General features: G+C 34.4%; 1 protein-coding gene across 4 annotated transcripts; it reads right to left on the bottom strand.

Moving 5' to 3' along the window:
* Window positions 1-6,159: 6,159 nt before the first annotated feature.
* On the bottom strand, window positions 6,160-10,781 carry LOC112513593 (protein RDM16). Of its 4 annotated transcripts, XM_025119901.1 has the most exons (7): window positions 10,146-10,254; window positions 9,048-9,128; window positions 8,847-8,970; window positions 8,199-8,654; window positions 7,917-8,111; window positions 7,674-7,834; window positions 6,160-7,295 (listed from the first exon to the last, which is right to left on the bottom strand). In XM_025119901.1, the coding sequence occupies exons 1-7, from the start codon at window positions 10,172-10,174 to the stop codon at window positions 6,419-6,421; spliced, it is 1,923 nt and encodes a 640-aa protein (XP_024975669.1). In that variant the 5' UTR covers window positions 10,175-10,254; the 3' UTR covers window positions 6,160-6,418. The 4 variants fall into 4 exon arrangements, with proteins under 4 accessions (XP_024975669.1, XP_024975667.1, XP_024975668.1 ...); XM_025119899.1 differs by having other exon boundaries at window positions 8,847-9,128; window positions 10,146-10,781; XM_025119900.1 differs by having other exon boundaries at window positions 8,199-8,645; window positions 8,847-9,128; window positions 10,146-10,781.
* Between the last annotated feature and the right edge of the window lie 1,245 nt (window positions 10,782-12,026).

Genomic DNA, 12,026 nt, shown 5'->3' with positions numbered 1-12,026 from the left:
GTATATGTATATGTATATGTATATGTATATGTATATGTATATGTATATGTATATGTATATGTATATGTATATGTATATGTATATGTATATGTATAAGTGTGTAGACATGGGATCACGTGAGACCACTTTTTTACATTTGAAACTTCACAGCAAAAAACTGTGAAGGTAATTTTCACGGTGTTTTTGTTATGAAGGTTCGAACTTTTTGTTCATATATAGTGTTTTTGTTGTAAAGTTTCAAGTGTAAAAATGTGATCTCATAGGTCTCATGAAAACAACCTGGTGTCACGTGAAACCAATCCAATATATGTATGTAAGCATGTATGTATGTATGTGTGTGTTTATATAAAATATATATATATATATATATATATATATCTAGGCGCTTGTTCAATTGTTGACCCAATAATTGGTGTTAATTATATAAACTAATCTTAACCGTTAATCTTTGTAATCTATGGACAAATTCATCATGGCATTTTTGTAATTAAAAAAATGTTTGATAAACATAGATGGACAATCATGAACAAAGGGTAATTTTAAAAAAGATTAGGGAGATTTCTTTTAGCTTTAGTTACTTTTTCAGTAATTACTCAATTGTTTTGAAACCGATCAAGCTTTAATTACTCATTTATTTATCTATACTATCTTATTAAGCAAATTTAGCAAAAATCTTAAAGTTTTAAAATTCTAAATGACCAAAATACCATTTATACTCACTTTTTCACCCCCTCCTTTCCTCACATACACTCACCCTATCACAACCGATTTTTTCAAAATTATAATTTTAAATTGACACTTTATACCCCTATAATTAATTAATTAATTTACTTTACGTCATTTACTTTAAAATGAAAAACCTATTAAATTTTCTCATTTTGAATGATTAAGACTATCTTTTTTAATGAAAAAACTATTAAACATTCATATTTTGAATTATTAAAACTCTAATTTTTAAAAATAAAATAAACCATCGAACTTTTACTAGTCTGTTAATGTGACTTTTTTGGGTTAAAAGGATGTAGGTAACCAATTTTTTAAAGTGCGATGATTTATTTTATTAAAAAAAATTTAGGGACTTAATCAATTAAAATGAAATAAGTTTAATGATTTTTTTATTTCAAAAAATAATTTAGAGACTTAATCATTCAAAATTAAAAGGTTTAATGGTTTTTTCATACAAAAAAATTGTTTAGAAACTAAACCACTCAAAATGAAAAAGTTTGTTAGATTTTTTTGAATTTTTCCCTTAAAGTAAAACAAAACATAATCTTACTATTTTACCCCCAACTATTAATTATATAGGAATTTATGAATCATGATATTAGATTGATTTTTATTGGTCTAAAGACTTTGTATAATTAACACAAATGAATTTGTTAACAAAAGATCGTACACACACACAATATATATATATATATATATATATATACATACATACATACATACATGCATACTAGGTTCGAACCCGTGTATTGCACGGGGTATTTTAAATGAGGAAAATGAGTTGAGACTTTTCCTTAGGTTTAAAAGAAAACTTTGAACATTAACTCTGAAACACAAAAATTCAGATTTCTATTGTTAGGCTGGAAAATAATTCTGGCTTTAACTCTGAATAAGAGGAATTCAGAATTGTTTTCTAAGTTGGGTTAAATGCATGAAATAGCAACCTACTTTCATAATTTTTCTTATTATAGCATTTTACTTTTGTTTTTCTTTATTACAACAATGTACTTTCAAATTATTTTTTATTAAGGCGTCGTACTTTAAAAAATCTACCCATTATAGCAATGAGTAACCTGTTACCTTTTAAACCAGTTAACCCTTTGACTTTTTTGCTTGTGTGGCTTTAATGAGGTGATGTGGATGACACATCATTTTGATGACTTAATTAAAATAAAAATAAAAACATATTTCAAATTATTATTAATGATTTTTATTTTCCATTACTATGATTTAAAAAAACATTTAATTTTTTTGACTTTTTCTTATTAAGTTGCATRTAAATTAAATATTCTATAGTAAAATATTTCTTAAATAAATATGCTACATTATTTTTGAGATACTTTTTTTAATAAAAAAGTTACACTTATTATTTTATGTTGTTAAAAAAATACATATCTTTTAAAGTTTTTTTTTAAATATTAATGAAATAAAAAATAATTCAAAAAAATCTAATTAATTTAATATATTTATAAGTTTTTGAACAAATATGATATATTCTTTAAAAGATAATTTTTTTGGGTAAAAAAAGAACAATTCTTATTTTATTTTTTCGAAAAACACATTTTTTGAAAAATATTAACGAGATAAGTTGTCTTATACAAATTTTATTAATATTGGTATATTAATGAATAATTTAGAATTTTTTTAATTCATTTAATATATTTATTAAATAACATGTAAAATATATAAATATTAAAATTAGATGTATATTATTTAATAAGAACTATTAGATGTTATGATAAAATAATTTTGAAAGTACAATGTTGTAATAAGAAAATCACGTACATGTGGACAATGAGGTGGCATGGAAACCTGGTATAATGGGTAAATTTAAATTAAAAGGTTATCCAATGCTATAATGAGTAAGTTTTTCAAAGTACAATGTTCTAATAAAAAATAGTTTGAAAGTACATTATTGTAATAAGAAAAACTGAAAGTACAATGCTATAATAAAGAAATTTATGAAAGTAGATTGCTATTTTGTGCATTTTACCCTTCTAAGTTTAGAAAGTATCTATGAGCATAACTCTGAGTCACAAGAATTCTGACTTCTTATAACTCAGAAACGTAACTCTGAACTTCAACTCTAAAGAGGAGTTTAGAGTTGTATTCTAAGTCTGGGAATAAACTATGGAACTAAGTTTGGAACAGAATCATTCAGAGTTATGTTGTAAGTCTGAGAAATAACCAATATCTGATGACTTCATGTTGGTGATTTGTATCACTAATGTCATTTAAGTGTAATGAGATTAATTTGTTGACCAATGTAATCATAATAAATGTCGAACAAGTAAGGAAGGTGCGAAGTGCACACTTTTTGAGTTTATTTTGATTTAGGGGCTCGCCCCTAAACGACGGGGGTTCGGGGGCAGCGTCCCCGGTGGCGAGGTCCAAGGGGCAGCAGCCCTTGGCGATGTCCAAGGGGCAGATCCCTTGGCTGGGGGTCGAGCTGATTTTTTATTCGGGTAATATTGCTTTGTGAAAAATGTTTCAAAAATCCGAATTTGAAATTTTAAACTCAGTTTTGATGACCACTTCAGAGTTAAATTCAGACTTACAACTTTGAATTTTCCTAGAGTTATGTTGTAAGTTTGGAGGCCACTTCAGAATTAAATTCAAACTTATAGCTCTGATTTTCCCAGACTTTCATACTTGTATGTCTTACAAGTCTGGAAGACAACTCTAAATTTTAACTGAGGAAAAGGAGTTCAGACTTGTCCTCAAATTTTTATAGTGGTAGGCAATATAAGTCTGGCAGACAACTCTGAATTTTAACTGAGGAAAAGGAGTTCAAACTTGTCCTCAGGCCTACAAAGAAACTCTTAACTTTAACTTTGAAGCACAAGAATTCAAAGTTGTGTTGTTAGGCTGGGAAATAACTCTCGACTTTAAACTGGGAAAAATGGAATTAGAGATACAGTTAATGTTGTAATTAATCTATTGGCATTTCCATTTGTGGCAGTACAAAATGTGCCAAGTTTTCCATCTCCTGTTGCTGCTTCAGTGAATAACGGTTTTTTTCTAAACATGGGGTCTCCTGGTGGTAAGGTTTTTGTTGAAAAAGTCTGTAGATATCAGACTTATAATCAGTTATGTTTACAGTGACAAATGTCAATTAAGTAGGCCCATTTGAACCAGTAATGTAAATTGTGTCTACATACATGTTTAGGAGGGAAATATCAATAACCGTTGCACAGAAACAGGACACGTGTCCCCAAAATTACTTATTTATCAGGTGTATAGATAGATATGTTTCTATGTGTATATGTGTGTAGGGCCGGTCCTGAAGATTTTGGTGCTCTGGGCGAAATTAATCGAAAATGCCCCCAATAAATTGATTTGATTTTTTAGGTAACTAGTGATGGCCAAACTAGCCCGGCCCAGCCCAGGATCGTAAAGGACCGGGATTGGCCAAGGACCGGTCCAGCCCGGGACCGGTAAGGACCGGTTATAGGACCAAAATCTGGGACCGGTTATAGATTTGGGGTATTTTGCTGGATCGGTTATGGACCTAGCCCGATTTTTCAAAAATATAGCTTTTTTTAAATAAAAAAAAATGTAGCCGTTTTTTGGCTTTTTTTTGTATTGTTTGTCTTCTTAAGCACTATATATAAATGTCTTTGTTGAAGGGTTTACATACTGAGTTCTCGATTCGCAAAAAAAATGTTCACAATTCTCGGTTTCTCACTATATTTTATAAGACAGTGTAATATTAATTATAATAAAACGTATTTTTAAAGTGTATTTGAGTTACCCAATTACAAATTTTATAATGTATTAAAAATATATAACATTAAAAATATTATTTTTTAATGACCGGGACCAGGGGTCTGTAACCGGTTACAATGAAGCTTGACTGGGCTCATCTTTTTCGACCGGGACAGAAACCGGTTATGACCAAATCTGTTGAAAACCTGGACCAATAAAAAACCGGCCCGTGACCGGTTTTTGGCCATCACTATACGTAACGCACCTTTTATGGCAAACAATTTAACCCATAAATTGTCAGTAGTAGTACTTGTGGATTGGGTTAAACGATTAATAAATAAAAGGATTCCATAAAAAATGTATATATGGGATTTTTTTTTTTGGAAACTCATAAAATTGTGATAATCTTGAAAATTAATACAAGATATATTGCTTCATATGATTTTTTTTTCATTTAAGACTAGAGTTTAGAATATCGATTAACATATATATGTTTCACATGTACTCATTTCATAATGTGAACCTTTGTGGTACATTTATGGAACAAAAAATACACATGAAAAAAATTCACACCGTGAACCAAATACATTGAAACAAACATATTGTGAAACAAACATATATTAATTAATACATCAGCTATTATACTTAGATAAAAAATAATAGTGTCAAACAAAACCTTAAGGTAGAAATTCTCAAGGCTCTCACAAATTTTTAAGATAGGGTTGGCTTTTGGTGAGAAAAGAAGTTATGGTGAGAAGTGTAAGAAGAGATCTCCACTCTTGGATCAATTCTAATTAAATGTCAACACTAATGAGATGCACCGAGACATACCGGACAAATTCTCTTCTAAAACACAGTTCATAGGTGGACGTGAGATTAAAAGTGATAAGGTTTCAGAAACTCAAAGCCCTTCTTACACTCCACACCTTTAACTTTGTTTCTCACACAATCCTTTATCTATATATACACAAAAAGTGCAAGAATAGCCCAATCGTTTGTTTTTCTAGACAACTAGCTCAAAGATAAACTTGTTAGGATGATTGTTTTCCATTTATTTAATTATCAAGAGTAATTTGCATCAAAAAATCACATACTTTATCTTAATTTCTATTCTGGATAACGAGCATCTAAGACATTCATTTTAGTACCTAAATGATAAGCGCCCAAGTGATCCGTTTAAGTATTAACCAGTGACATTGCTGACATGGTGAATGACATAAGATACAACTCAATATATTTTTTGCCGATGCGGCCAATGCATGAATATAAAAATAGTTTCAAAATTTATATATTCTTTTTGTTTTCTATTAGAATGTTTTATGATGAAAATATAAAAATAAAAATAAAAATAAAAAACTTAATCTGCATTCTCCTCTTGAGATTACCCATCTTCTTCCCTATACCCTAATCTACAGGTGAATATTCACTTCCAATAGTTCACAGGTTAATCTCATGGTTCTACACAATTGGATTTTGTTGTGGTCCCGGAAAGACGATGAGTGGATCATGTGGGGATGAGTTTCCTGAAGATGAAGATCGTGTGCCCATCCATCACTTTTCACCCTTCCATCACATCTGGGTTTCTTTAACTTCCCCTCACAAACTATATCAAGTATTTTCATTAATATTTTTATACTGCATTTAATTTCAATAACTTTTGATTAGTTATAGTAAATTAGACCATCAATTGGCTATCTATTTGTTTTATGCTGTGCAAAGTTGAGGGACTAAATGCCTTGAATTGAAACACATAATATATCTTCCAAGTTGGCTTCAAGCAGATAACAATATGAAATCAATTAAGTCCATTATTCGACAACATTAGAAGAGAAAATTGCCCTCATCTCATCTCATCTCATCTCTTTCAGTTTTCCACCTTCAACAATTGCGCGCTTTACTAAATGTATACTCACCACTCACCAGCCACACAAAGGTAAAAAGGACATACCCGAGATAAGGAACTCTGCAGTGAATTAGACCCGAATCACCACTCGTCTGAAAAGTTAACTGATAAATCCCAGTAGTGACCAACCCCAGCATCAGAAAGCACCTTCCGAGCAGCGTTTTCAGTCCTGCACTCATGCACCGTAAACCTATGGAAACTTGATTTCGCAACGCTACCTTGCCACACCAACACACAGTTGTTCTTTGGTTTCTCCTCGTCATCGTCTTCATCCTGACTCTCTTCTTTCACGGCAGCAGCCCAGTTTATACGTTTTAGCATCAACTTCTGATAGCGTTTTATGGATTTGCTACCACCTTCAACCACCACAACACATATACCCTCTGAGATAACCGCACAGCCTGTCAGCCGGTTCTCTTGGGCATTAACATCAACCTTGAACCTTGTCTGAGGATGTGAAAGGTCATTAATTTTGTACACAGAAACGATTGTCTCAAGGGTATTGTTGTCATCGAAAAGTTTCCTTTCTTTCTTTTCACGCCTTTCAGCTGGAGTTAGTTTACGTGCAATATTCCTGTCAACATGAGCTTGTTCACGTTCGGCTGCAGCGCTTCTGATCTCCATCTCAAGCCTAGTTGGGTCCTGGGTAGCCTCTGAGCCAAGAACTTTCATGAGATTGCTCATTTTGACTTTAGGTTTTGGAGGTTCTAGCAGGCCTTGCCTGATCATTTCTTGCCTGTTCTTCTCTGTGGCAAGACGCCTCTGAGTGCGGAGTTTCTTGCGTTCTTTCTGGGTAAGCTTCAGGGGTTGAGGTGGGGGTGGAGCTGGTTCAGCTGGAGGTTCAATAGGACGAGGGTGTTCCACATATAAGGTAATCTTCTCCTTTTTTAGTATATCTTCAGCTAAGCCACCTTCGGTGATGTTTCCATAAGTACCAGAATCCAGAAGAGGAACATCCCTGGAAGATTAAAAAAAACTTCTAATCAGATTGATGTCAAAAGGGTTGGTATATCATCTTTCACAAGACAAATATATTAACTTGAGGTTCTATTAAAATAACCAAGTATGCATATGAAAAAGTTAATGCAATGGTCTTTAAAAAGCTATGATTGCAGCAACAAAAAAGTCAAAGCACAAACATTCTAGCCTCACAAAAATATGAAGTGCCTTTTGCATTGCGAAATCAAAATATCATCCGTACTAGAAAATTTTGAGTGGCAATATATATGATTCATCATTGATATCTTTCTTTTTCTTCAGAAGCTAAACAACATTTTGCAAAAAAAAAATGTAAAATGTGCAACACAGGTAAAACTTAAAAGTTGCAATAACTTACCACCACTCAACATCAGGAATGGGGTCCTTCGGCTTTTCTTTAGTGATGATTCTCTCTGAGACCTCTATAAGATTTGGATTAATATCAGGTTCAGCCTTGGCCTTAGCAAGCTGTGCTTGCTTTGCTTTGAACTCTCTTGCTTGTGCTTCTCCAAATTGACTCTGAAAACATAAACGCCAACTATCAGCAAGTTGAAAATGAACCTCAGTAGACCAGAATGGAAAACAATGAAGCAGAAGATACCTTCAACTTAATGATCTCTGCCTCCTTAGACCATTTGCCTTCCTCTACAAACTGAAAGGTCATCTTTTTAGGCCTTAAGAGTTTGGTTTTATCTATTCCCATTCGAGGATCAAAGTGTGGATTTTTATCTGGATCAACTTCTAATTCAGGTTTCAGAATCTGGAATGCATCTTTTTTCTGCTTGTTAATGTTAACCTGGATGGTTGAAGAAAAAACAAAAGCAGGACTTAGGACACAATTCTAGATCTGAATGAAAACCAATACAAGCAGAAATGAACAAACCTTAAGGGTGCTCAGGTTGTTTAATTTTGGTATATTCACCACATTCCCATGTTCATCTATTTCCCTTCCCAATGCATCCAAACGAAGGACGGGAGCCTTGGCAGGCTTGGGTTGAACAGTAACCTCTGGCGGCATCTGCCCAGGGAACATGTTTATAAGTGGAGCAAACTCTGGGTCCTGTCTAAATCCCATTTTGGCAGCCAGCTCTTGTGCACGTTTTACAGCTTCAAACTTCGGTGCAGTAAGTCCTGCAAGTTGAGGCAGACCAGTACCAAGTTGCTGCATAGAAGCAGTGGCACCAGAGAACAAGTTATGTGCAACTGTAGGTGTACCAGCACCAGAGCTCACAGACTGAGGAGGGGCGGGGAGTATTCCTGAACTAGATGGAGCTTTCAGGCCCTCTTTTGTAGACATCTGACCACTTCTTTCTGTGCTTAAGCCAGCAGCCTTGTTTAACTGCATGAAAACAAACACAAAATAAAAGGACGTGACATGGGAGAAATAGACCTCCATAAATAAACCATGGCAAATGCCTTCCATGCAAAACTTAATATTGACTCAAAAGGTACATGAGAACTAATAACAAAGCAAAATGTGAAAAGCCATAGCACACGGTCCAAATGACAAACATTCAGATTCAATACTTACCATAGGGATCTTCTTCATCTTCTCAGCAAGCTCCTTTCGCTTCAGCAAAGTTGCCTTTGCCTTAGATAAGGCATCGAGAGAGATGCCTCCACTCTTGCCAGCATCTGCAGAACTCCCATCTGTACTGGATTTCCCAGGAACCTCATGAGATCTGTTACTATTAACTCCTTCATTTTCATGTTTGGTAGAAATTGAAGATACCTTAGAGGGAGGGTGGCTGGGTGCCAACGGGGACTGATGTGGGGTTCCAAATGCCTTAATACGTGATCCCAGTGCCCCGCCCTGAAGTCAACAAGTATGAAGCACAAGTCAACATAAATAAATAAGATAATTTCTAATATAGATGATACCACAGAGCATAGATTGTACGAAGAAATGAAAATAAACTATGGAACAGCTCCCACAGAATGCCAAATTGCCAATACATATTACAAAAATAAAATATAACCCTGAATTTGAGCCTTCAAGTAATCCAATACAGGTGCTCTCCGCTAAACACAAGCAACCACATAGCAGAGGTCATCTAATGATACAACCATCACAAAGACTCCTCCAGGTTACAAACACATGTCTAGTCAAAGATCGACTCTTATACCATGTTATAGGACTTCATGTGAACTACCTTATACCATGTTATAGTTACAAATATATTTGTTGATGAGCACAAGCTATTGAATACTTTCATTTTTACATAATTTATACAACATACAACTGCCAATCAAAACCACCACAACCAATTCATATACCGTGCTAGAATAAATTCTGAAGAAGAGCAATGCTTAATTATTGTACCAACTACGGAAATTTGAAAGTCGAGTTAAAAAAGCCTTGCTATAGTCACTTCAATAGAACTCGAAAACATTTCGTTCAGCTACAACCACGTAAATTGTTCATTGTCAACAAAACTCGCACCAACAGGTCCATAAGAACAGCTACACTTTCAATATGGACATCAGCTGTGTTTAAACCATTTCAAAATAACTTGTAAATGCCACCAACTCTATAACATTTAATGCAAATAAAATTATGTTCATGTTAAATACGCAACAAAATGCATTTCCTGGCAATATTACCTTTGAGGCTTTGATCAGTGCTAGGTTTCAAGTCAAAAATTACTGTGAATCTATTGTATTAAAGAACAAGCTTGTATGAAGTAAGAACATATCATACATGCACACTACAACAAGTATCATTTTTAAACATGTTAAAGCTCTAGCCAACATCTGAAATCACCATGAAATATAAACCAAAATGTTTTGCTCCATTGTGAAGAGAGATGGGAGACGGTAAAAAGCTTACATTGGCATTGGAACCACCGTATGATTCATCTTTAGGTTCACTCTTCAGTACCCCATTCAAATTCCCTTCTGGCAACTGATCTTCATCATCATCAACAACATCGATATCTTCCTTCTTAACTCTATCCTCAAATTTCCTCCTCTCTTTTCTCTCTTCCCTATCTCTTTCATCCTCAGCAGCGGCAACTTTATCCTCAAACCGCCGCCTCTCCTTCCTCTCATCCGAAACCCTAATCCGTTTATCGCGTGCTTCGTAATACCGATCCTCCTCATCACTCTCCCCCCCTCTCTCTTTCCTCTTGTGATACCGCTTGTTATCCACCGATTTCTCTCTCAATTCCCTATCCTTGCTACCTTCTCTATCATATGACCTCTCACGCTTAACCCGATCTTCACCATCTTCGGATCTCTCGCGTTCAGACCTCCGACGTCGATCATCTCCATCAGTGTCACGGTGTTTATCGTGTTTCGAGCGGTGATGGTCATCGTTGTGTTTGCTGCTTCGATGCTTGTAGTCTTTGCTTAAATCTTTATCCCTTTCCCGATCGGAATCCCTGTGTTTCCGGCTAGATCGTTCCATTTTCGTTGTTTGCTTCTAGGGTTTTGTGCAATCGTCCTCACCAGGAACACGAGATGGACGTGAACGTTGAATCAGAGGTAGTCGATTAGGATTTTTATTGGGTATAGGCCCAGATTGGGTAAAGAAATTCTTAATGGGCCTTCTCTTTTCCACCAAAAATCAAAATCTACATTAAAAATATTTCAATTTTATTAAGTCAGACATATAACATTGTCAACAAAACTTTGGGTAAAAAAAATATCTAAGGGGTTGTTTACTTAAATGTTTACCCGGTAAGCGTTTATCATTATAAGTCAACATTATAATTTATTTTCTATGTAAGATTGTACTATAAAAAATGGTATCGTGTGCAACAATATATATGGTAAGCGTTTACCCGGGTAAGAATCGTCACCCTCACTTACCGGGTAAGACTATCTATCTTTATCATCGCTCTTACCAGGTAAGATTCTTGGTCTTGCCATGTTAGTCCAGTGAGGAAAAAATTGTCCGGTAAGCACCTACGCGTAAGCGTTTAGTAAACGACCCCTAGATTTATATTTTAGTTTGTCAAAATTAAAGTGTCCATTTTCAAAAACAAATGTCTTCTTTCCGTTATATTCTTAGTTATCTGTGTATGTTAGTGTATCATGTCACACAAATAGATGCAACATATACTCTCAATTCGGCATGTACGTTGCATTGTAGATCCACATCCACTAAAAAATGTGAGATGGGATGTTGGGCCCAACATTGGCATCCACCAAACAGACAAAATAAAAACATTACGTCTTATTCATAAGCCTCCTAAAAATAAATATTTGCCAATCTATAAGGCTAGAGAATTTTCTAACTTTGTGTATATTAGTTATATTTTAGTGAGTTTTAGCAGCTTTTTCATGCATTTTTATTTATTTCTCGCTTATTGTCTTTTACCGTTGTTGGAATATCTTTCAAGGATGATTTTTATGCTTATGGTATGTGTTTTTTGTGCAAATTATGCATGATGTTAAAGGTGACATGGGTGAAAGCGTGCTCAAGGTGAAGAGAATGAGAAAAATCAAGTGAACGAGGAAGAGAGGTCAGAGAAAGTGTTTGTGAAAATGGAGCCGGCAAAGGCGGGTGCTCATAAAGCTTATTTGTCGTCATGAGAGCAAATATGAAGCCAGAGGAAGGAAAGAAGAAGTGAATTGATAACAAAGAGGAAAAACCATTGAAAAAGAGGAAGTTGGAAGACCATAGTTGTTGTCAATGTGGGTGCAAAGAAAACACCCTTATTCCTCCTGGTTCATGTTCCTCTCTCATGATTGGTGGGGGTGGGGG

This window comes from Cynara cardunculus (assembly GCF_001531365.2).
Source record: "Cynara cardunculus var. scolymus isolate 2C chromosome LG 5, CcrdV1, whole genome shotgun sequence".
Classification (NCBI taxonomy): domain Eukaryota; kingdom Viridiplantae; phylum Streptophyta; class Magnoliopsida; order Asterales; family Asteraceae; genus Cynara; species Cynara cardunculus.
Note: the sequence above shows the minus strand (reverse complement) of the source record. Positions and strands in the feature narration are given on the sequence as shown.